We start from the raw sequence: 26,019 nt of genomic DNA, 5'->3' as shown, positions 1-26,019 counted from the left end.
ATTATGAGGTTGATATAACTACACTGAGTAATTGAAGTGATGTATGAGCAGATATACCAATCATAGGTCAAAATATTGCAAGATTTAGGAGACTCATAAAAGCCAGAAGTGCTAGTGAATGAAGAGCCACCTGAGCCAAATGATGTGTCCCACTGGAAAGAGTCGGACTCTCCATCCACACTTAACTACAACCTTATCAATTCTCCAGGAAGTGAAGCTAATTTCTGCTTAGCTTTGTCCTGTTGCCACTTCTGACAGCGCGTTTTAGCTCCACTCGTCACCACATCAGAGTCTGGAGACTTCACGGGTGTAGTCCATACTGGTTACCATGGCAGCGACATCATTTAAAAAGCTCGCGTTAACTCTTTCTGCCAGTTTCTGTCGACCCCGCCGTCTCCGCGCGCGCGCGTCGGCTGGAGCTAGCCTGTCGCGAGCCTCCCGCCCTTCGCTCGGCTCTTACGCAAAAAGCAGCGGAAGGTTGTGATTTGCTCGGCTCAGCCCTCCCTCTCCCTTCTTAACTTATTACGGGAGTTTGCGGGCGGAGTCGGTCTCCCCGAGAGATAAATTGTGTGTGGTACAAGTGGTGGAGTCGGGTACGAAACTGTCCTTTCGCTTCTTCCGTGAGGGACAGTCAGCAGCCGGGGCCCGAATCAGTCGAACCAAACCGTTAAACCAGACCAACCGAAAAGCGGGATATTACCGGGAGTGAACATGTCGGGGAATAAAGACAGTGACGGCGGGTGGAGGACATTTCTGTGGAATTCAGAGAAGAGGGAGTTTTTGGGACGAACAGGGTGCAGTTGGTGTAAGTACTCATTTATTTAATTTGGCGAATTATCTTGTCGCTGTTTAGAAGCTTCGCTGTCGGGTGAGCAGAAGAAGCTCGTCGGGCTCTCGGAGTAGAAACTGTCGGCGCACGGTGGGGATCTTTCTCTTCTTCTTTTCCTCCATTTCCTGACTGAACAGACAGCACCTGTTGGGGCTCACTGCCTCTGACACGCTGCGTCGTGACTTGGGCTTTCAATGGAGGCTGCGTGGAGAAGTTAGTCTGTCAAATCGCTATAAAGTCCGCGGGGATAAACGAACCGGGCTGATCTCTCGGAGTTATCCGAGACACGCCACAGGTCGAATGTTGTGGTGGGGGGAGAAAAAATGAGGCTGATTGATGAAAGACGATCAATTAACTCGCACTGTAAATGATTTGTTCTTTTATATGTTTGACTGCTGGCTCACATGATTATGACAAAATTCAAATTACACCGTTCTGTAATTTAAAGGAAATGGTGACCCAAGGCGTAGCCCACATCGGGCCATTCATTAATAGACGTCCTTTCTGAAAAGGTCATCCTGAAGGACAGCGCGTGCTGGGCCAGGACTTTCCACCGGACCAGACGGTGAAAGTTGGGCTTGGCTGTCGCGTGCCTCACTCCTCCACCTCTTGTTCGTTAGTCTACCAATGTAAGCAGAAGAGGAAACAGGGGGCATTTTATTCCTCTCAGTAATAAGGCGAACTGCTAATCTGTGGCTCCAGCATACAGGCCCGGTTATACCCCCCCCCCCCCTTTCACTCAAACCCAAGATTAATGGATCCAGCTCTAATCGTTTTACCACTGTTTTCAATACTTTAAGACGAGGGAATGCTCGCCTAATGCGGTCAGCAGTGGATGTTGATTTGATAGGATAACTAGACACCATTATATGGTGCCAATTAAGCTCGTTAAACCGTTTAACAAAGTCTAACTGGCATTTTTTTTCCGGGTTCGGCCAGACGGCGCTTGGCAACATGGTGCCGAGGAACAGATCACGACTCACATGTCTCAAGGGCCGCCCCCCCTCTTCCTCCATCTACCAGTCCCTCTCTGTCCCTGAAGGAGACACAGCGTTGTTTACCTGATTTCAAATCCCTCAAAGCACCAATAAAAGATCAAATTGAGAGTTTATTTCAGAGAGTCGGTAATTTTTCCCGACTGAAAAAATCGCAGTAACGCAGCCGGAGTATGGCTGTTATCATGGCCGGTCTGTGTTGAGCTTTTTAGCCAACTTAGAGGAGCTAGTTAAAAGTGAGGAAGTGTAGTGCTGTAGTTAAACAGTTGGTGTGTATCTACTAGATCCTGACCGCCACTCGCAGTCGTGAGGATCCGTGGTGTCGCACTAACTAAAAGCGATGCAGCTCTAAAAGCAACAGGTCTGTAAGTTGCTGAAACACGAACAAGTCCTCATGATTGGGTTAAATTTGTCAAATACGCGAACTGCGGGAGCTGATGGTATCCGACTGTTCCTGTGCGGCGTTCAGGGCGGCTCAGAGCGTCAGGAAACGGGCCGCGCAGCTGCCGAACTGTCGGCGAGGCTTCGGTGAAAACGCCAGAGAGGCAGCCGGCAGGGGAGGTGTGAATGTGGTGACGGCGCCTTTCACAGGCGTGCTGCAGCAGCGGTGAGGTGGGGGAGGTGCGCTCCATTCAAACTCTGCCTCTCGCCACCAGCAGGCCGCCTTCTCTGCTATTTACATTTCTTAGCAACAGTGTTGATGCCTGACATCTCTGGCTACAAAATGGTGTTATGTGTCTACAGCCTCCACGTGCGCTCACACAAACCCGATGCCCCTTCCTTTCTTATAAATCTCAGGTAACTGGCGTTAAACACCGCCCTGCCCACATCGGTCTTGCTGTGCTTTTTACCAGATAAGAATATTATTGAAACTAACATGAATATTTTCAGGTCCCTCACAGGGCTGACAAACTGGAACAATGGCCACTGTGTGGTGTGCCTGTTTGCCTCGATTTCACCTGCATCCATGAGAAAAAATGTAATTTGCTTTGCAAATACTGCTCACCCACACAGCAGGTGCTGGCTGCAACATTTTCTAAATTTCTCAGGTGGCCTTTTCTAAAGAAATCACTTCACATGAACGTAACTCTACACAGCTCGTCAGCACGGGTGTCCGTCTATAGTTTCCCTCTCAACAGGTGCATCTCACAGCAATCCAGCTAAGGCTGCAGATCCGCTCATTAGAAAATAGCTCACCGTGCATGTACACTGGTAGCCGGTGCTGTGACGGCCTCCAGCCACACAAGAACACAGAATCAGAGCTGTCTCCAAAGTGTAGATTTTTAATATTCATTCATTAAATTTGCATTCAGGATAGGTTTGTAAGCTGGCCATGCGCATGCTCGGTCTTTAATGCTGTGGGACAAGACAAACGGCCCTGGTTGCACTGTGCCGTCTACAATGCATGAAATAAAGGGACGTCGCTCTGGATTGCATGTGCTGGAAACACTGCTCCTGTGTTCTCCGTGTGTTTTTAAATGCAAAAAGTCACAGTATCAGAGTAACACAAGGCGTGGAGAGGGCAGGCCCAGCCAACTCCTGCACTCCTTTCAGTCTACAGTCTGTTTGAGGAGATAAGCTTGTGGAGTTGAACCCGTTATCAACTTGCCAAACTGGTTTCGCATTGGCTGATTTGGACTTGCAAATGGCAGCGGGAAATCTTTGGGAAGGTGCCACAGCAACAACAAATACACTAGGAAAGGGAAGGTTGATGACAATCCTGTGGTCTGTTGGTGTGCAGGAACCCAGAATCAGAGGCAGTTTGATGCCAGAAGATCGCTGTAACTGTTTATCAGTGACACATCACGTCTACCCTGTAAAAATCTGCCATGAAATGCCAAATGAAATTTGACATGGAAAGTATCAGGTAGCCGTTGTAAGAGTTTTTCATAGATCTCAAGCCCCTGTGATCTGAACAGTCACATTCCTTTAACAGAAAAAGAAATATGCAGAATTTTTGGATCTCTCAATTAATTCAAAAAGATATGTTAATATATCAAAGATCCACATAACTCCCAGAGGTGCATGGAAAATCAAATAAACATATATCTGCAAAACAGAGCATAGTAAAATTGTTTGGGGTTGCTTTTAAGGTATGCCGTTGGATCAGACTATAATCCGTAAATTTTGGGTTTTACTTGAGCAGTGCATCTCAAAGCTGTAGTATAAATACACTATTGTAAAGGTGGATCCAAACAAGTTGGCTTGTTTAAAGGTGATAGAAACCGAAAGTACACATTTAAGTATTGATTTATCTCCTCCCAGCTGAACTTCTCTGAAAGAAGACAGACAATTCATGCTAATTACAAGTTTCTGTCTGCAACCGTGACACGAATCACCAAAGCCTTTCAGTTAGATGAGGACACCGTTTTTATGCCAAACCTGTTGTAAGTGTGGGGGAAGGGTCGGCTGACGGAACAGCTAGTGACTCATCCTGTTGATCTGGAACTGCAGCCCTCCTGCCGTTGCATACTAGGAATAAATTTTAAGTGAGGTGAAAGAACCTCATCAATGTTCTAATATATGGCAGTGACGATGCATGACAGCAGGTTGAGCTCATCGCCAATCATCGCATCAGTTAATTTTTTATTTAATTTAAATTGCTGGTGAAGTTACAGGAGTTCATGGTGTGTGATATGAAATGTAATAAATAAAATAATCATTGTTTTGCCATCATTGTCAAATAAAGTTTTCAGTAGTTTGTCACCTCAGCGAAGGGGAAGGACATTAAACATATGGGGGATTACTTTTGTGCACGTCCAATTATTAATTATTTCTAGGCTTGAGTGCTTAAAAGACAGAAGCACATACAGTTGGAATTTTAATTGCAAGTGCTTATAGACGCCAGCCGGTTGACATTATGCGATTATCTGCCCCTCACACTGATAAAACTTTCAGAGAATTGCATCTATTAAATGTAATTCAGAAGGTTTTTCTCGTCCAAGCTGCTTTTTGGGAATAGCTAAGTTCTGTCCATTAATTCAAAGGAACTGACTGTTTGGTGGTTAATCAAAACATGTCATGAAAGAAAACTTCTTGTTCTTTTGTTGGTCATTGAATCAAAACTTTTTTTTTCTGCTGTGACAATCAAATCAGTTTTACAATGACAGTAAACAGAAAACCTAAAAATACTCACATTTGAGGAGCTAAAATCAGAGAACGTTTGATGATTAATTGTGAAAACAGTTTACATTTATGCATTTAGTGCATCTACTTCTTGTTGCAGCTGTAATCATTTTACATTCTGAATGAAATGTACCTTTTCCTCTGCAGTTAAAATCATCTTGTTCTACGTGATATTCTACGCATGCTTGGCTGGAATTTTCGTTGGGACCATCCAGGCACTGCTGCTTACATTAAGTAACTACAAACCCACCTATCAGGACAGAGTCGCCCCTCCAGGTAAATATGCTCTACGTCTTTTCACTTTGAGCTTTTTGAGTGTTTTGGATGTTCAGCAGCTCACACGTTAAAGCAAACAGCTGTAGCGGAAAGAGAAGTTTTAGTTTGGGCTCTATCTCACTGCTTAGAAATGTTTTTGGCGAAGTCTCTGCGAGGATGTGGCTGCCTGTGGTTCACGTAGTTAAAAATGACTGTTGGGGTGTGCCTTTAAGCAGCTACTCTATCAGAAGTCTCTCTGACCTTAGATAGGTTCAGCCATTTTGTCCTTCACTCCTCTCAGCCAGTCAATGTTTTCCTCCCTCAGGCTACAGGGGAACTGTTGTAGCTTACACCCACTGTGACTAAAACGATTCATGTGTGCTATGACTGTGTCACAGCACACAAATGTTTAAATATAGACACGTGTCGCAGTCAGAGTTCGTAGTTTGTGCTTTGAAACAATGGTGTAGTTTTGTCCCAGCTAAGACGCCTCTAAGCTTGTTTTTCTGGATTAAAAATTTCAATGTTTAATCTCGTGAAAACATCAAACGCTGCTACAGTCGCACTCCGAGCTTTCGAAATTTCCTGCAAGCTTGGAGATTGTGCAGATTTGAAGTGCCCAGCCTTCTCTTGTTGTGCCAGTACTTGTTTGCACAGCACATGCTGTAGCCTTGGCGGTATTTTTAGCAGTCAATGTAAATGACTGGCTTCACGGACTCGGGTTAGTTTGCCTGCTGGTTTGTCTGTCAGCCTCCGCGACTGGTGACAGTCGAAGAGTTGCCTGGCAAAGAAACAAGTGGGGAGCGCTTTGAGCTGAAGAGAGTTTCCAGTAGTGGCGAGATAAAGGAAGCAGGGAGTAGTTAAATTTTTTTTTCTCGCCGTGCTGGAGCCCGCCTCTCACTCTGGGGCTAAAAGTTTCCATTGTGAGAGAGACACACGTGAGAGTGGATGGGTGGGGGCAGGGGATTGGTGAACTTTCACAAGCCACCACTGAGACTCAAATGACTAAACTTTAGTTCTGTCTCTGTTGCACAAATGTCTGACACCTTGCTCACAACTATAGCAATAAATCGGCAAGCACTGCGGCTGGGAAAAGGTTTTTAAATGTCATGTTTCCTTTCACTCCTCTTACCCATCTCATCCTCCTCTTGCCACGCCTTCTTTAGGCCTTGTGCACAAGGTCTGTGGAAAATTACTGCCATAAAGAGCTGACAGAGACCATCTGAGGAAATCCCCAAGACCCTACAGCGCGTGTTGTCCTAAGATAATAGACCTGAGACTCTCTCTGGGTCCTACAAAGAACAGCTCGCATGTAGCTTCTGTCAGGCATTTCACCTCACAACGACCAAACAGTTTAAAATGGTGTTTCTCTCAAGTTGTTGCATTTAACTCTGCTAGAATCAATATGTCGACATTTATTCTGTAGTTTCTTATCAAAAGAGTTTTGTTTTTCAGGTCTATCACACACACCACGCTCGGACAAATCTGAAATTGTTTTCAGTATGTCTAAAGAGACAACTTATCAGAAGTACGTCAGCAGCGTGGAGTCTTTCCTTGAATTGTATAATGACGCACGTCAGACTGATCAGTTGAAATTTGAAGACTGTGGAGGCAAGTATGAGCCAGTCATACCAGCATTGTCATATTTTGGCTGATTCCTGATGCATATGTAACAATAGTTAATTAAGATTTGTCACTCCTATTTATGTAATGAGATCTATTAGCAAACATTGAAGCCTACAATAATACTTATAACATATTTGATGGTCTTTGAAGTTGCTGTAAATACTAGTAAGAATATGCTTTTTGTGTATGGTATATTAATCTGTTTTCAGGTCTAATGTGTCTTTTTCGTACCATTTGCAGACACTCCTCAGTCATACAAGGACCGTGGAAATCTGGAAAGTGACTTAGGACAGAGGAGGGCTTGCCGTTTCCGGAGGTCTTTGCTCGGTAGCTGCTCAGGGGAGAGTGATCCCTCTTTTGGCTTCAAGGAGGGAAAGCCGTGCATCATTGTCAAGCTCAACAGGATTGTCAACTTCAGACCAAGGGTACGTTTACTGCACACTTATGTTAAAGCTTTCGTAGTGAAAGGTGTATTCACACTGATAAAGGCAAGGAAAACAAACAATAAACACAGTTGTAAAACCAGTTAAGATAAAAATGTGCAAGATATGGACATTTTTTGAAAAGCTTCAACCTAATCGCTAATGTTAAGTCGCATGAAACGTTACCCATCAAGAACTTAATGTCATGTGACTCACCAGTCTGATGTCAAAAGGAAACAAATCTTTGTTAGATGTGTCAGAAAAATGTAGAGTCTGTCACCTTGTATAAATAAGCATCATAAAAACACTACTGGGAGCATAAATCAGGTGTTACTCACATATAGCTGAAGACACGTACATGACACGTTAATTGGTCTCCATTACTGACAGACTGGCTTTACAAGACTACAGGCCGCATGCAAGAAAGGATAAGACTTTTATCCTTTTTGTTTTCAGCTGTTCATCATGAGTCCGACAGTGTTAAAAGTGTGCAAATGCTAAATCAGTGCAGTTCCTTTACTCACAGTCATCTCATGATAAACCAAGAGAGTGGCATTTTTATGCACTATGCTATCGTTAATGTGCTAAATTGTAACTGTGTTGTTAATCAGAACTTGCCATTGCAAGAAAGTAATGTCTCATTTGGCACCTTACTGCATCCAAGGCGACAACATACTGAAATACTGTTCTTAATAAACTCGAATCACACAAAGCTGCATCATCCACATGTTGCCAGCCACAATCAAACTTAATATAACCACCAGCTCAGGATGTTAATCAACCAGTCTCTGTTTTTCAGGCTCCCTCTAGCAATGAGTCACTCCCAGCGCCTCTGCAGGTCAAAGCGCAGCCCAACCTGATCCCCATCCACTGCAAGAATAAGGTACGTTTAATATGACAGCATCTGCCCATGATGCATAAGTACATATACAGTATTTATCTGTAGTATTAATGCTGTAAAAAGGTTAGACTTCAAATTCAACTCTTGTGTTTGCAGAGAGAAGAGGATGAAGACAAGATTGGAGAGATCAAGTACTTTGGCTTGGGCGAAGGCTTTCCTCTTCAGTACTACCCGTACTATGGCAAACTGCTGCACCCCCAGTACCTGCAGCCTCTGGTGGCCATTCAGTTCTCCAACATCACTCTTAATGAGGAGGTGCGCATCGAGTGCAAAGCATATGGAGCGAACATCAATTACAGCGAGAAGGACCGCTACCAAGGACGCTTTGATATTAAGCTCACAGTCAACTCGTGACCTCAGCCATGATAAGCACTCTCATTTTGAAACAAATAAAATGTAGAGAGAATAAAAGAGTTCAGATAAACACCACTAGTCTTTGAACATTCATAATATACAGGACCTACACTTAATCTGTGTGCTTTACACTAGCTTTTCTGTGTGTTTGTCGAGGGTTAGAATGTAAAATACAAGAGTAGCAATAGCAAGAGCATATTTATTCTACTGTACATGAAAATATTCCTTGAGCCATGGGATGTGTTCATCTATTACTGTAAAACTGCAATTCCACTACTGATGTGTAGCGAGCTGTGTTTCTGTCCCCAAAGTATTCATCCTAATGTGGTTTCTATATATTTTTGGAGTGTCCAGTGCTGTAGTCGAGTCCTGTTGTAACCTCTCCTGTCTTATGTCAGCTTCCGTGGTCCAAGGTGTGTGTGTGTGCGCTCGTGTCTGTGTTCAGGTGGGTTAGTTTATGTGAGTGCGTGGAGTGTGTGTTAATGTGCTCTGACTAACTGAAATACTAGCATGGTACTCTGAACCTTTAAGGCCCATGTATGAGTAAATGACTGCGCTCCATGGAATCTGTTTTTTTGTGTGCTTCTTTATCCAAGTTGTTCAAGTTGACTGTGGAAGGATACATTTGTACACCTTTTCTTTGTTGTTCACCTTTAGCTGTAGGATATGGTTTGATGACATTTCTGTTTGATACTCTTACATCTGTTCATTCTTAATTCATAGTGTAGAGCTTTGTGGGTCCAGCCTAGAAGACTGTCACCTCCATGGGCACAGTGGCAACTCAGTGCTTTGAAATCTGTTTTGCTGGAGACATCACATGATGTGATGCTACTTACTATTGAATGTTTTAGCCATTTTCATGGTGGAAGAATTTTATATTTATGCAGTTGTACATTTTTTTCAAAGTTTAATGTATGAATCCAATACCAAAGTCGCTGGTCAAAAAGTTAGAGAATATCAGAGGCAATGCAGTATCTCAATAAGATGTTTAGTTGGTGTGAAAATACTTAATTCAATGTTGAAGATCAAAACACTTGTCAGGAGTCTGCTCTTGTCACTTTATTTAATCTGCATACGGCTGAAACAATAAACAGAAAAATGAGACAACTGTGACGTCTTTGAATATGTAGTTACATGTTTTTCCCCTTTGCATTCACCCATCCAAAATCTTGAAGAAATACTGCACCTGTAAAAAGGAATTGAAAATGAATCACAGCATCTCCTGATTAAGCCTTAACATCAAAGTATGAGCCAGCCCTTCCTCTCTGTAGTCAGAATAGTGACATTGTGAAAGTTCACAGAGTAAATTCTCCTGTGCACAAGCCCTTTCTGGGCCACTATGTCCCAGTCTTGGGAAAATGGCAGCTCAGTCAGTCACAGGCTAATGTTTAACAAGGAGGCATTTGTCCAAGCCACAGATCAGGAGTTTTCCTGAACAATGACGCTCGATGGGTCAGACCCACTCCCTGCAAAACAATGGTTTTGTTTCAAATTCCTCTGCCATTCTTGTTCTCCTCAAAACCAGTGTGAGCTGAGGTTGCCCCAGCCCACAGAGCAGAGTCATGAGACTCGTCTAAAGACGCGGCTTCACAGAGCCGGGGGTTTTGTTCTTGGCTAAACGCAAGTTAGTTATTTATGCATGGACCGAAAGACAATGAGGAAACCTATTTGTGGGATCAGAGGAGGAGCACAGATGAAATGTGGGCGTATTCTACGGTACATGGAGGGTACAATGTGCGTGTGGCAGTGACATGGCACCCACCTCCAGGACAGCGTCTTCAGGGAGGTCTGTACAGTGGACTGCGTTTTTCACTTTGTCTTTGCCATAAAGAGCACGCAATGTGGTGGGACGCAGATGCCGGGAAATTTCCTGTTGAGTGAAAACATCTTGACTGTGAATCCCGCACTGATGAGATCTAACTGGCGTTCGGCTGAGTCTCACAAACAATGACAAATCCTGTGCAGATGAGAAATTTGAAATGGAACATCCTGTACTGTTGCGTGTTCCTAAGACACAGTGATTACTCAGCAACTGGCCATGTGATCCTCTACAGGAAGTGAGAAAACACACACTGAATGGTAGAATAGATTACTTTTGCTTCCTATTAACATTTCTGAATGGAAGAAATATTCACAGTCTCAGTCTCCTGCTGTAATACTGCAACAGGTATTGATATTATGAGGCTTACTACATGATCTCCAGATACAATACTTTCCCATAATACTCGTTTCTATTTAATGCAGCTCCTAAACTACTCAAATGCAATTTCAATACCCTTAGATATGTCCCCATTAATGTACACAACAAAGACATTATGAAAATTGAAATATGAAAGACTTAGTTCGCCTTTACATTGCTTTTCTCCAGGCAGCGGCTTTATCTTGAGTCTATTTCAACATCAGACACTCCCAAGGTCAGAGCCGGGCTCTCGTGCCCTTTGCTACTCGGCGCCTCCAGGAAATGCAAACCTCCCACAGGGTCTGCCATCAGGGGAGGGACAATATGTGAATAATTACTTCGCTGAGATGACTATTAACTCCACAGGAATGCAAGTTAAGGAACATATTGTACTCATGTAATATCTGATGCATTGGGAAAAGCAAGTCACGTGATATTTCATGCTTTGAAAGGTGCGTTTGATCTTATTCGAGCAGTAGGGTCAACATCAAAGTGAATTTACTTCAAACTGATCAAAACAAACCACTGCAACTCTGTCCTCTTTCTTTTAATCACAGAATCAAAATACTGCAGCGCGTTATGAGACATTCACACCACCTCAGGTTTGTTTGTCGAGAAAAGAATCTGACTGCGTTTTACGGCAGGGAAACATTTTCTATGACAAGTTCTTAATCGTCCTGTGGTTTATGAGACCACAAACAAAAGGCAGGAACAAGTTTCAAGGTCATCGCTCAACCGAGCCTTCTCCTCCAAGCTATTCACGGTCTCTTAAAACAAAAGCCATGTGGAAAACATTTCTCCTGGTTCAAACGATTCTCCTGCACAACAATGAATTGACTTTGAAAGAAGAAGAAAGTTCAAGGATCATGGGAACTGTGGATCACCTGGGAACTGTGGGTCAACTCACTTCTATTTTAGCTCTTTTCCAAACAGTCCTGTGTTTTGAGGACATAATTTTGCTTAGCATGTTAAAATAGGAACATTCTGATGACTTATTATCATCACATATTGATATTTGATTATTATAATTCCACCTGAGTGCAAAACCTGAAAGCCAGAGTGACTGGATGGCAAATTTGGGAGTATTAATAGTCTACCTTCATATATATATTTATATATTCTTCAAAAAGGACGGGAAAAAACCCACAGGAAGACTTAGAGAAGAGCACCAAGAAACTATAAACACTTTCACTTACTCAACCTGTAAAGGCTCAAGATCTATAAGCCGAACTTTAAAATACTGTGTGGTTTCATGAAAGCTGATGATGCTGACACATTCAAGGGGACCAACAAATGTGTCTATGAGCTGATGATTTTTGATTGGCAGATGTCAATCAACTTGATCTCATTAGATCAGGGTAACCCCCTAAATCTAACCCTAGTCATTGTGAGCATCTTAGTATGCTAACATTAATATTTATCTTAAAGCACTGCTGTGTCTAAGTACAGTCTCACAGAGCTGCTAGCATGGCTGTAAACTTCTTCTTCTGTAGCTTCTCCATTTTCAAGCCATTTCTGTGTCACTGGTACGTGTCTGCACGTTGTTGGTTTGTGTCTCAGGAAGCTACATACAGCAGCCTGTACAGGCTAACTATCTGCAAAACAGCAGTAGCCTGTCGTTCATGTGTTTCACGCTGGATTAGACTAAAGCCAAGGATGGCAAAGGGGAATTGAATGGAAGATTTACTTAGTGATAAAAGAATTCTTTGTGAAGCACTGCTCTCTGTAATTGCATTAGTTACCCATGAGTGACCTGCAGTCAGGGTTTAATTTGATTTTAATGAGTCTCCAGTTTGCTGGACGGAAGTTCTCGAAACGACTGCCGGCCATTGTGGACAGAGATGGCTGAAGCAGAGTGCCCCGGTGGTTTCATGGCCATCAATCCAAACGACCTTCATGCACCACAGACGGTCCAAACCTGCTGAAGTGAGCTCACTTCGTTTCAGTCATCATGTTATAGACTGATTCTGCTCATTTTTAACCACCACTTACAAACATACGAATACAGCATTTACACGCCAGTGACGGTGAACAGCTGCTGGAGACAATTAAAATACTACTCATAACTACATATAGCCTGGTGGGAAAAAGGGCTTTCGGTTGAGAAGAAAGAAGACATCACAAGGATTACTGTGTGTCATTTTAACAATTTAACAGCTGAATAAAAGTGCCGTCTACATCTTGGACAAATGTCTTTCCTATGAATTTGACATAATCCTTAGTGGGGCCAATTCTCAACTTTTTTTTACATTTTGGAGCCTGTTTTAAATAAAGCAATCATATTAAAAAAAAACTCAGAGCAATACTTGTCTTGCCACCATGAGTACATTTTGAAAACATATTGTACAAATACCTTGTAGAGAATTATTATTGATGACGTGTCCTAGACCTCAAACACCAGGGTTATCACTCTTGTCTCTTATTTTCTATTTATCTTATCATAAGTGGATAGCTTTGTTGGAATCTTCTTTCTTGTGTTTTTATGACCTCTTAGTCTTTCATAACTGTATTCCTACCACTACTACAACTACTACTACTACTGTGTGTTAGCACCTCGCTTCCTATTTTTATTGCACATAACGATTGACCAGATAAAGAAAAATATACTATTAATTAATTAATACTATTGACGAAATGCGGAAAAAAAGAACATCAATTTGTGTGATGGGGGTAAATCCAGCTACATTTCTGATCTACTCAGGTTTATCTTTTGAAGGCACTACGCTACGCTGCACTAAATTTAGCCTAGTGGCCACCAGCACAGACAGCTGATATCTTTCTCCAAGAAGGCATTACATAGATGGGTCAAAAAATCAATAGGAAAATCCTATTTTAAACAACATGACGCAGGGATAGCATCTTAGCCTCGAGCAACAGGAGGTTCAGGGCTATTTGACCGTCTCACACTCATCATTTACTGTAAGACAAAGTTGGACAACACAGCATGCTGACCACCATGCAATGCTGGTGTGTAGTGAGGGGCACCAATGATTTATTACGCTGTTGATTTAAAGGGGACAGACTATAAGAAAATACAACCCAATGGTAGAAGGAAGAGGGTACAGGCCTCCACTCTGATATTAACAAACATCACAAGGCAGAGCACAGTCTCATGACTGAGTGAGTGCAAGGGTGTGGAGGTGTGAATACACGACCATCCTTTATGGTTAGATTTATAGCACGTCGTTATAGATGTCATATATCTTGTGTCACATTTTTAGATGCTTCTGCTCTCTTCTTTGAGGGAATATTACAGCTGAATTGATCCACCATCAACTCTAATATGATGAAGTGTATTTGAGGTCACTTAATCCAGCCATTCAGCTGTACAGTCATGTGTTTTTTCACACAAGACCTGTGTTGTTTATAGATTGGGCTTCAGTCAAATGGAATTAATCAATGATCCTTACCTATTAAAAACATTCTGACCTCTTCATACAGTCTGGCCTTAAAGTGTTTGTCCAGTCCAATCTGTCAGCCTGATAATGACGCCTGGAATGTCTTTACACGCTGCTTTTGACAAGAACATGTACTGTACTTTGGTACTTAGCACACACACACATGCACGCACGCATGCGCACACACACACAAACGCACGCACGGGCACAAACACACAAACACACCCCCCCGTTGCTAGCCTCGAACACACTGATCTAGCCGACAACATTTCTTCTCTTAGTGCTGCTGTGACTTTCCATTTATCTAGTATATGACATGAGTGAACTGCACTGAGTGCTCAGGTTTAGATTATTGTCAGACAATGCTGAGGTGAGACTGAGGTCATGGACTGATGAAACTGCTTGACCTCCCGGTTAGTCAGTAAAGTCTGAAGCAATCAAAGAGGCTATGGAGGCTGTAACGGACAAAGAAGGTTGAGAGCAGCTGAAGGAGTGAACCTCTGGCAGCAGCCTGAACAGTACAGTACCAAACCAGAGGCAGATCTGGAGAAGGGTAATCTGGAGAGGGTAACTAATAAAATGAGAGAGGGCAGTTGCAAAGGTTTCATTATTTTGGCATCAATGAGCAGTGGTGTAGTGTCATGTGGCCTGGAAATCATTAGCCAATTAACTAACCCTCTTCCTGCTCTGTGGCTGCACTGTGAGTAACATTTTGGCACTGGCCTGGGACGACTGATGGATAACGTCAGAGAGCACAACGAACAAATAAATAAACTGAATAAAACAATATGAAAAATAGGAAATTACAGGAACTGTCTTTAATCTGAGGGACAGCTGAGACACAGACACCTGCTGAACTTGTAGTGGTATTATGTAGGTTTGTAGTCCCTTATTTTTCTGGTAAGTAAACAGTGATTTGATGCAGAGCGTCTTATCATTAGATTTCACATCATGCACTTGCGTAGCCCTGCAGCACTGCTTCCACAGTACCCATAAACAAACACACGCATGTTTATTTCATATGCCAATCCTTTCATCTAATCACATAAGCTCCTATATTTATTTGGTCAGGATTTTTTAAAACAAACAGGTGTGCATTACTTCATGTGCTCAGCTCAGTTCATATAAATATGGGCTCCTCAGTCACCTGGCTTCCAGATGCCAGGCTTAATGACATCTCAGCAGATGTGTCCCAGACTGAGATCACAGAGTAAAAACTAAACTTAGACGATTTAGCTCGACAATGCAGAATACAGGACATAAAAGGAGAGTGAGGAAGGGCAATAAAAACTTAACACGGCAGTTGCTTTTTTCAGAACAACTTAACTCACGCAGCAGCACAAATGGTGTGAAAGGGACAATATTACCTATCAGGGTAAACTAAATATTAGAGACAGTATAATACAGTGAGGAGAGGGTTTATTGGAGGTCTGTTGTGTTACACTGCATTAGTTTCAGCTACGTGCACCAAACAACCGACAGCTGAGTGTTGTTTCGAGTCCGTGTTGTTTTGAGTGTTGTCATGTGTGAAACTGGCACTTTGTGTGAACATGTTTGTGGTTGTCTGTCGGTCATCACAAGGGCATTTGAAAAACTCAGTTCAAAGAGAGGATGACGGAGGGATAATAATTTAGAGACGATTGATTGATTGATTGATTGATTGATTTTCACCACATTCAGACCCTTTGACATTTTACTTGTCGAACAGGCTTCTAATGCAGAATCTAATGCGGAAATAGCAAATAGTATTTAAAATGATTTGACTCACTGGATCGGCGGGCCCACAGAATTCCCTGAATGACTGCGGTGTGTCGGTGCCATGGATCTCTAGGACCATGCAGGGTCCAGAACACAGCTCCGTCACCATACTCTGCAGGGAGAGAGTGTGGGATAATGAATCTGACTTCTTTGACTCAAATGAATAATTATGCTGAAAATGGTAATATGCAATGACTCACCTTCAAACATGACATTGGTTATGAACAAAATCTGATCCCCTCTAGATCTTTACAAAAGATTAGCCAGTGTTTGCGTTATTACCAGCAAAAGTAACAGTTAACAGGACTGTGATGCAGGTACTTGCTATGATGGCAAAACAACGTAGTGTTTATACTCACCGGATATTCTGTGACAACACCTTTGTAAACTTCATAGAATTCTTCTGCGTTTGCTCGGTCCACGTTGAACTGTGAGAAGGAAATATTAAAAAACAAGCACAAAAATGGTTGTTTCACAGTGGAATACATATGTAGTACACACTTGTGTCTGTGCTTTTGAACAACAGCTCTACTATCACAAAATACATTTCCATAAAAAAGAAAGACTCACTAATGTTTTAAGAACATCAAGGATATGAAATCAGCATGTTCTGCATGTGGATACGGTGATAAAACCCTGATTGATTTATTTTTGTCCTGTGACCCAGAATGTGCATCACATCTGAGCCAAAACGAATGGACTGTGAGAGGTCACTGTTGGCAGCAGTGACACTGAGTTCAATTATGAGGTCAGGTTGTATCAGAGAAAGTCAATGCAGTGCATGTATTCATTACACCAAAGCAGCTAAAATAAATTGGCATGTGAGCAGAAAACTCATGCTCTTGTAAAACTAGTTTACGCGAGCATAGTGAAAAGATAGCAAGGACAGCAAATGAATGACAGACTCCACAGGACTATATGAGCAAAGGATAATTGTTTGTTAAACTTTTACCATCTGAAGGGCAGAGATTTCAAATCCAGCAGCAGATATGGAGTTCAGGATCTTCCCAGTCAGACCTGAGAAAAACATCAAAGCTGTTCATATCTATGAGTTTTTATGATCCGCAGGTTAACACAGAGTGACAAGCAATGTGGTTACTGCAACAATAAACTCTTCAATGTGATCCCGACCAAAGGATTTCTGTAGCAGCACTCACAGTAAATTTAAGTAAAGCAGTTTACATCACATGATCAAATGAATAACATTATATCTATTTATATTAAACGACTAGTTATTGTTATTGAAGGTGCTATGAAGCACCATAATGGTCCTATTCAGACATAAATGTTATCTCATGTTGTCACAACCTCAGATTATTGTCTCCTTTGGACAAAGAACAGTCAGATTGTCTTTCAGATGTCCTCAGACACGGAGCAGTATTGGTCGTACGTTATTGTAAAAATGGTAGAAGCACAGTGACGAATGCGAAACAGTGACAGTGAAGGTCAGACTGCTGCAGACGCATAATTGAAAGAGGGCGCCAGTCTCATAATCTCAGTCTGACATCCTGATAAAAAGTAGCCTGTGTACCCGTGTGGCAGGATGCCAGGAGTCTACCTTCTCCATTAACCGTAAATGCTGTTGGGTGTAATCGTGACTTTCAGTCCGGACCGGGCGCTTCAGCAAGTGCTGATTAATTTCTCTTGCATGTGGGTAATTGTTGGGTCACAGTCCAGTTATGAGCGCATTAGGTAAGTAACCACCTCCTGAGTCCTCTGTGCCCTCCACAGGCAGCAGTCAGCAGCCTGCTTAGGATAGGCACACACAGCGCAGCTCCCAAAAGCAGCTGGTACTGTTGCTAGGAGATCCTACTCTGGGTGCCTGGCAACAGAAGCTTCTCTATTCCAGTCATGTCTGAGTGCATTTTCAGCCACCACGTCCTTAGTCACCGTAGTGATTGGCTGCGCCCTGTACATTTAGCTGGAGCATAATTTGGCCTCTTAAGTGATCTTCAAGGGAACTCAAAGCAGGCCTTCTGATACCATTTGTCATTGAACTGACCCAGTTTGTGCTCAGCTGGCCAAGCCCCTCAGACTGGGTTACTATTTTTGGCTCAGAGCAAAGGTGTCACCTGACATTTGAAGGTAAACATTGTATTGTAGGTACAACACAGGTTACATCATCTGAGCAATTTAGGAACTTCTCCCTTATGCATCTCAAAACCCAAAGCCAGAATTACTCAAGACCGATTCTAATAAAAAGTGACTGAAAATGGGAAAAGTCTGGTAGATGGACGCCAGACCACTCAACAAATTACCAAGGGCGACTGGGGCAATGGTGCTGCCTCTCAAAGCTCCTGCAACTCGTGACCACTGTTCACATGAGGTGTTGTAGGCATAAAATACAGCACGTTTCTCACCTCAAATTTGCTCATAAATTGATCTAATTGGTTAGGAGGACTTTGACAATAGCTTCATATCGGCTGCCATCTCTTTACAACATGAATATCTGGAGACAAATGGCAGTCCAGTTAGTGTGTAAAAAAATCATGTCTTAGTGAGCAAAAGAACTGTCAGTTATACTGTAGACAGCACTGCCTGCTTTAAATGATGTCTGCTGGACAAACACCTTTTAAAATGCCAGACAACAACAGAGATATTTGTGGGCTGACACTGTGAGGTACATCTACTCCTCCTCAAATATACTTGACCAGCAGGAAGAGAGCATAAATAATTAATTTCTCTTTAAGTCAACAATAAAGTGCTGAACGAATGTGACTGATTTGAACTAATGACAAGCAGCAGGTTGCAGCCCTTATTCATTTATTAATTTGTTACAACACCACAAGTGTTTACTGTGAAGAATAAATGATAACCATCATGAATAAATACTAGCAGTTATTCAAACATCCATCCGGGGAATTTAATTTTACAGTTGTTGCTCAATTCTGCCCTGCAGCAAAACACTGCATGCCCATACTCCCATTGTTTTTTAATGGGTCCTCTCTCATGGACCTTTCTCACGGCAAACATTTCAACTTGTCATAGCAGGAAAAGCACAGGTGGAACTATAGTAATAACGTATTGTTCATGGCATCATTCCAGTTAGGTGTGGCAGAAAGTCATACCAGCAAGCAGCATGCACAGTGCCAGCACAGCTACATGCTGTATCAAGACATTATTAATGCTGTTTTTATAGGCCAAAATGTCATGAGAAAGGTCTATAAACTGGGAATAAAATAACCCTGAACACATGAAAACTATTAATGGTTTCATTTCTGCTGGGTCCTTTTAATTCTGTGGCTTTTTTTCCTGATATTCCTTCTGAATAAACATTGCAAGGAAGGATGTGCATCACCCAATCAAAGTGTCATCACAGCTCGCAATGTTTGTCTCAGCTGATTTCTGCTTGTGCAAAAATGAGGAGGGTTCCATGTTGCTATGTACACAATAGTTTTTGAACAAGACTAAGAGTCTACAACAGTCTTTACCATGATCACCAACTTAGTTTAGTTAATGTTTAGGGAAAGAAACTTGTGTGAACATCTAGCAGCTACTGACAGACAGACGTTCAAATTCACGAGCCACTCAGTAGTAATCATTATTTTGTGTCTTTTTAGCAGCATTTGGCCGGTGGCTGTTGTTAATTTTCCACCCTGATGTTTAAAAGAATACAATTAAAAGCACAAAGTGAGCACAAATACATTCATGGAAACTAAATATAAACCAAGTCCAAATCAGATACCAAACAAATTACTATTGAGGATAAGCACCTAAATCAGAAATAAAGATTAAATCAATTTATATGAGACCATGGTGGGTGTGTTTATTGGAGTGAACTACGTTTGGACTTATATGTCCTGGACAACCAGTCCAGGTCTCTCCTCAGTCAACAACTTTGTGTGTGCATACTTCAGCCCTGTCCAGAGAATTTCACATTTCACAGGTCACAGCTCTAGTGGCATGCTCCATGAACAGGGATCAGGCAGGGATTTGGAAAAATCCAAAGCCAAATTTGGTAACCATGTAGTGCCTCAGTGTGACACAAACACATTAACAGCCATAGGAGGAAGGGAAACAGTTAAAAAAGTCAGTGGACTTGCAACTGCATAATTTATAGATGCAGCAACAGACAGACAAATGATCAAGACAGACAAATCGCTAGACAAATTGATAATATGACCCTACCTTCTGATATGGCATGAGGTTTAATGATGCAGCATGTGCAGTCTTTATAGATGGCTGTATTAGAGGGGCCGTGGCCAATTGTGGATGGGAAAAAAAATTCAAGCTCCTAATAAAACAAACAGGATAAAAACAATTTAGAGTGAGTCATCATTTCTGGGAATGTGGAGCACAGAGTGCAAGGGCACATAACAAACATGATTATAGCTAACAGGATAGCATCACATGCTTACTCGTGCTGCTGCAGCAACTGAATCAGAGCCATGTCCAACATTTTTGATGCCATCTGTTCCAAAGTGGGCACGGACACTCTGCGGTGCCTCCCTCTGCGCCACAGCAGAGTCTGCAGGTCCCAGGAGCCTCCTCCAGATAGACATGGCCTCATCACCCATCAGCTCCATGGCAACCACAGGGCCCGAGGACAGAAACTGTACCAGGTTACTTTGAAATGGAGCAATGACAGAATAAGTCATTCATGTAAGTGATTCCTACTAGCAGTGGGTCAGTTATGTTTATTGACTGTGTTTCAATGTCACTACAATGTCATTAGGTTTATTGTCAAAGGTTCTGTTAATGATAGTGGCTGGACTCCTGAACTGTTCACTGCTGGCTCACACCTGCTCAAAACTGGCAAATCATTTACAGGCACTCACTTGAAGAAAGGCTTTGACTGATGTTCCACATAAAAGTCTGCCGCTTGGCTCCTGCAATGTAAGAAAATCATAAACCATGGAGTAAATGAGTGGCCAGATTATCTCAAGTAGTCAATGAGAACACTATGTACCAAACTACTGACAAAGACACTAACAAAGGTCAATACTATTTCTGTCATTTCTTTCCCAAGTAAAAGGAAACAGTGTGGAATCTGTCCTTTTGTTGTGTACGATTATAGCTTCTCAATCTTTTTGGAAAAAAATAAAAAACAATTCTATTATATTGTTTTACCACAACCACTGAGGATACTGATATCATATACTCAGAATGCTAGGGGAGACTATTTTTAATTGTTAATTGTTTAATCAAGTTTTCATTCCACAGTTAAAAACAAACACATTTTCTTCTCAGTTGTATGCAGAATTTTTTTTGGCCTACAGCCCAGAATTCAAATGCTTTCCTATGCATTCAAATATTTAAGTACTTGTCAGATCCTTCAATATAGCACAATGTACAACCCTGATTCCCAAAAAGTTGGGATGCTGTGTAAAATATAAATAAAACAGAAAGTGATAATTTGCTAATCCTTTCTGACGTATACTCAATTGAAAACAGCACAAAGACAATATATTTAATGTGTGAGCTCATCAGCTTCATTGATTTTTGTAAATATCTGCTTATTCTGAATTTGTTGCAGCAACATATTTCGACTAGTTGGGACAGGAGCAACTAAAGACTGGGAAAGTTGTGGAACGCTCCAAAAACACCTGTTTGGATCATTCCACAGGTAAACAGGTTGATTGGTAACAGGTGATAGTATCATGATTGGGTATGAAAGGAGCATCCTGGAAAGACTCAGTCGCTCACAAGCAAGGCTGAAGCAAGGTTCAACACTTTGTCAATAATGGTTGGATGAAGGAGATTAATACGTGGACTCAGGAACACTTCAGGAAACTGTTGTCAGTAAACATAATTATTTGTAAATGATGGCATTCTGTTTTAATTTACATTTCACAAACACTACTACAGATAAAAGTGTGGCATTAAAAATTTTACTGAAGTAAAACTATAGAAGCATTATCAGCAAAGTATACCTTAGCATCAAATGTAAAAGTAAAAAATTGCTCATTATTCATTGCTATATCTGAGACTGAGATGGGTTTGATAATGAATTTGCACCATGAAGAAGCACCTGATAAAACTGTTAATTAAATGCCAACCTTGTCTGCCACTTTGGCACTTGGCAGGCCATATGTTCCTAATGTGTGTGAGAAAGCAGAGCCATCCATCTGTTTATGTGAGGAACCTGGCAAGAAGTAGCCTGTGTCTGCCTCTCTGACAAGAGTTTGTCTGATACATTACCACAGTATGCCTGTACTGACAATATGAAGTATTATTGGATACTCTCACCAGCCAGGCTTTGACCTTACCATGTAAGTTTTGTCATTTTGGCTTTGGTCACAATCAGGTTGGAGGAGTATATCAGTTCCAGGACATCTCCAATCTTGGTTACTACATCCGGCTTTATCAAAGCAAGAGTTCTGAAAAAATGGAGAGAAAAATTGCAAAATGGATTGTGTCTAACAGATAAGCCAGGAAGAGAAAGTTCAATGTGCAGAGTTGTGTAATGTACATGAGCAATCCTACACAAGAACTAGATTAAACTTTTGTGAAAATGGATCATGCAGACTGATCACACCAGCTACACAGTCATACCTTTCTTTTTTGCTGCCAAGTTTATTTGCTGTGTACTGATCTCCATAGTCAATTAGATTAAGCTGTCGTGAGAACACATTCACTCGATTCCCAACGAAAAGGTCCTCAGGATGGAGGTTGTCATATTTGGTCCTCCTCAAAAATATTCGCTGGTTTTTCACATCAAACTACAAATAAGAACAAATACATTGGTCATTTGTTAAAATTAACTAGTTGCAAACATAATAAATTCATGATTACAACAAAAAAATATCCCAGAGTGTATACAACCTGTGTTGCAATCATAATCAGGACTAATTTTTCCAGATGCTCTAGCACTTGAGAGGTACTTAAAGGCCTGGTGTGTAGGATTCAGTGGCATCCAGTGGTGAGGCCGCAGATTACAACCAACTTAATACCCCTTGCCTCACCCTGCCCTTCCCCTTATTTTCAGGTTATTGGCTTTTCTGCCAATAAATCCCCCTAAATCTTAGAGAGACACCCTGCAAGTCTCCTTAAATATTTAATTTTTTAGACTAAAAAGCTTGATATACTAGGCTAAAAAGTTGCAGCAGCCAGTGTAACAACACATCTTAAGAATATTACTTGCAGAAGTAAATGCTTACCATTTCCACTGAGCCATCTTTGGGGTAGTAAAACAGCTGGTAGCGCCGCAGGAGAGCTGCAGTGGGGTCATACCACTCAGTAAGAAAGGCATAGCGATCCTCCTGATAAAGTCAAGAAACAGATCAAATCAGAGTGATAAGGAAGCACAAACTAACCCATAATGAGCTTTAAAAAGGTCATAAGTTCATCATAATCTTGAAACCATGACCACTGTAAGGTTTTTTTGTCAAATATATTTGTGTAGGCCTTAATCCATGAAATGGTGCAAATTGTTTTACAGTCATTCCAAATAGGAAACAGAAAACACTGTCAAGTCTGAGTCCAAATGATTCAAGTTAAAGTGGCATCTCTGTCCATGTCAACAGTTCCATGTTTGTTCCAGCAGACATATCAGTCCTTTGTTTAAGGCCATTAACTACAACTCACATACACTTCATGTCACTATTGACTATTTTTCAATGCATGCTTTAGTGTTTCAGATTTTTTATTTGGGTCTTCCTACTTTCCTGTCAGTCAGTGTTTTGATTATGATATGAACTTACTGAGACTTGACGTGTGCTAGAGTTAGGTGATGTAATAGAGTGAAGATCACATCTACATTTATTTTTGTCAAAGTTAGGTTACTAGCAAATTTGGCTAAAAAAACTTGTTGCAGCTCATTTGTTAGCACTGTCGCCTCATAGTAGCAGTGGGGTGTATTTGACTTTCAGCACTGTCTGTGCAGATGTTCCAGTGGTGTGTGTATGTGTCTGTCTGTGAAGGACAACTTGTCCAAACTGCTTCGTCATCTTCTGCCCTTTGTTAACTTGAAAAAGATGCAGCCACTGTCACTGTGACTGAGTAGGCAAAGATGACAAACAAACTCTAACTTCTGCTCTACAGAAAAGTAGATGCAATGTAAAATGTCAGAGTAATTTCATCCTGGTAGATTACACAATCTCAACAAATTATCCAGTAATTGGTTGTGTTATCTAGCACACACAGATTCCCAACCATGATATTGGAGACATTTTTGATGTCTTATCATATTTAGCTTACCCACTACCACAGGAAAATCAATACTCGTGGACACTCAGACCAGTGACCCAGATTTAGTCTATTGCTCGGGAGCAGACCAGGTTCTTACTGTCACATTATCACCTTTTTCACAGCAACCAACTGTTCTTTTGTGTTTAAAGTAAGATAACTTTTAATGTTAGTCAACAAGCTAGCGTACAGGCTGAAACATGCGGTTTCCTTTACTGTGAAACTCAAAATGTATTAACCATCGAAGTTTTGCAGCTTGTGCTAATACGGTACATGGTAGGCACAAACCGTGCCTCTTGACCACCCATAACAGACTAGACAAAACACAGAAACAAATGTTACAACTTGATAAACTCGTTCACCGGTAAAATAGCTAGTATGTGAACGTTTGGCACAGTAACGTTTAACTAGCACGAACTATCGCCATAGCTTTAGCTAGTCAATGCTCACCTAGTTACTGGATATCGGCTATTAGTTACCACCAGTTACTAATAGCCGGCTTTAAATTGTTACGTTATAATACTTCATTTTGCTACTCCAAAATACCAAAATTTATAAAACTCCTGTAGTCAGTCTGAAGTTGTTAAAGATGGTTGGCAACGTTGTTATGCTAGCTAGCTATATGTTAACCTGTGTTTGCTACGCTTACGTTAGCAAACAAGCGATTTTGTTCAATGGTGCTGGATTTCTAACAAACAAAAGTATTCGCATAATTGTTATCGAACAAGGAAATTTTAACTTACCATTTTTGATAAGTGAATAAAGCCTAGCTACATGACCCAATAATGTTTTCAGCTAGCAAACGTTAGCTACTACGGGCTATGATTCGTTTCTATAGCAACTGCGGTGACAAGGCAAGGTGCGTTCATGCATCCACGTACTCATGTACACGGAGGAGTTCTTAGTTATAGAAAGTTATAGAAGGGAGTTATAAAAAGAAAACGAAGATTCACCCCTTTAACCCTAATTAGTAAAGCAACGTGCTTACAAAAATATAAATTTCAAAGCAACAATAAGTGTAGATCATAAAATAAATTAGTCAAATCCACCACTCAGCTAACTAAAATTGCATAAGATTATATTAGTAGGGTAGGTGAGTGGGGAAAATGATGATGTCTCGGAAGAAACTGCTAAATTGCATTATGCTCTCAGCTTTTATCAAGAGCCAATTTTATATGTCAGGGTAGAAACCACAAGAACTGACTAATTCAGAGCTGAGTGGAGTTTTTGCACAACCGTATACATCTGCTGGCTCTGCTTCATTGCACTGTTATTGTTTAATGCGCCATCTCGTGATGGTCTAGTTCATAGACATACATACGTAGACGCCGCATCGAGCGCTGAATCATACGTCGACGTCGCCGCCATAATGGATGAGGCAAAAGCGAACGGTCGCAGAGTGGCAACGCATGGTTAAAACTGTTCAAGACCATTCTTTTCCAAGGTTTTTAGCTCTCTCTCTCTCTCTCTCTCTCTCTCTCTCTCTCTCTCACACACACACACACACACACACACACAGAGTAGTTGTATAGATGTCTATATGTTCATCAGCCCCCCCATACAGATAGATATATGTATATATGTTCATCATTTTCTCGTTTTCATCTGTCTTTCCGTTCCCCCCTGTATCATCTAAACCAGGGGTCACCAACTATGCTTGTCAGAGGTCCACAATTTTTCTGGACAGATGGACACTCAAGTAAAATGAAGTAAAAAACGCATTATTATTTATTATTTGATGTTTATTGATTATATTTTTTTATTTTATTACAAAACTGAAGGCATTTTTAGCCTTTATCAGTCAGGCTCCTATCACCTATACCACAGTCAACCACCAGGAGTGATGGAGATATTTTGCCTCAATTCCATTCAAGTAAACTTTATTTATAGCGCACTTTAGAAACGAACACAGCTGAAACAAAGCCTCCACTGTGTGGCTGTCAGATCAGTCACTGGCTTCAGCCTATGGTGCTAGTGGTACCATGTTGGTCGGAATTCCCCAAAGTTTTAAAATTTCGAGCGTCTTTAAACGCAACTCTTGAACTTCTT

General features: G+C 41.5%; 2 protein-coding genes across 2 annotated transcripts; one reads left to right on the top strand and one right to left on the bottom strand.

The window, feature by feature from the left end:
* The first annotated feature begins 558 nt into the window (after positions 1 to 558).
* On the top strand, positions 559 to 9,607 carry atp1b1a (ATPase Na+/K+ transporting subunit beta 1a). Its single transcript, XM_041935984.1, has 6 exons — positions 559 to 805; positions 5,098 to 5,226; positions 6,661 to 6,816; positions 7,072 to 7,256; positions 8,053 to 8,136; positions 8,251 to 9,607. Exons 1-6 carry the CDS (start codon positions 712 to 714, stop codon positions 8,506 to 8,508), a joined length of 906 nt encoding a protein of 301 aa, XP_041791918.1. The 5' UTR covers positions 559 to 711; the 3' UTR covers positions 8,509 to 9,607.
* On the bottom strand, positions 8,255 to 24,816 carry nme7 (NME/NM23 family member 7). Its single transcript, XM_041935981.1, has 12 exons — positions 24,714 to 24,816; positions 22,944 to 23,045; positions 22,339 to 22,505; positions 22,053 to 22,163; positions 20,622 to 20,672; positions 20,202 to 20,409; positions 19,972 to 20,077; positions 16,796 to 16,860; positions 16,203 to 16,271; positions 15,854 to 15,955; positions 10,271 to 10,378; positions 8,255 to 9,694 (listed from the first exon to the last, which is right to left on the bottom strand). The coding sequence occupies exons 1-12, from the start codon at positions 24,714 to 24,716 to the stop codon at positions 9,662 to 9,664; spliced, it is 1,125 nt and encodes a 374-aa protein (XP_041791915.1). The 5' UTR covers positions 24,717 to 24,816; the 3' UTR covers positions 8,255 to 9,661.
* Positions 24,817 to 26,019: the final 1,203 nt, after the last annotated feature.

Source organism: Chelmon rostratus, chromosome 4 (assembly GCF_017976325.1).
Source record: "Chelmon rostratus isolate fCheRos1 chromosome 4, fCheRos1.pri, whole genome shotgun sequence".
Classification (NCBI taxonomy): Eukaryota; Metazoa; Chordata; class Actinopteri; order Chaetodontiformes; family Chaetodontidae; genus Chelmon; species Chelmon rostratus.
This window is presented reverse-complemented; position numbering and strand designations above follow the sequence as displayed.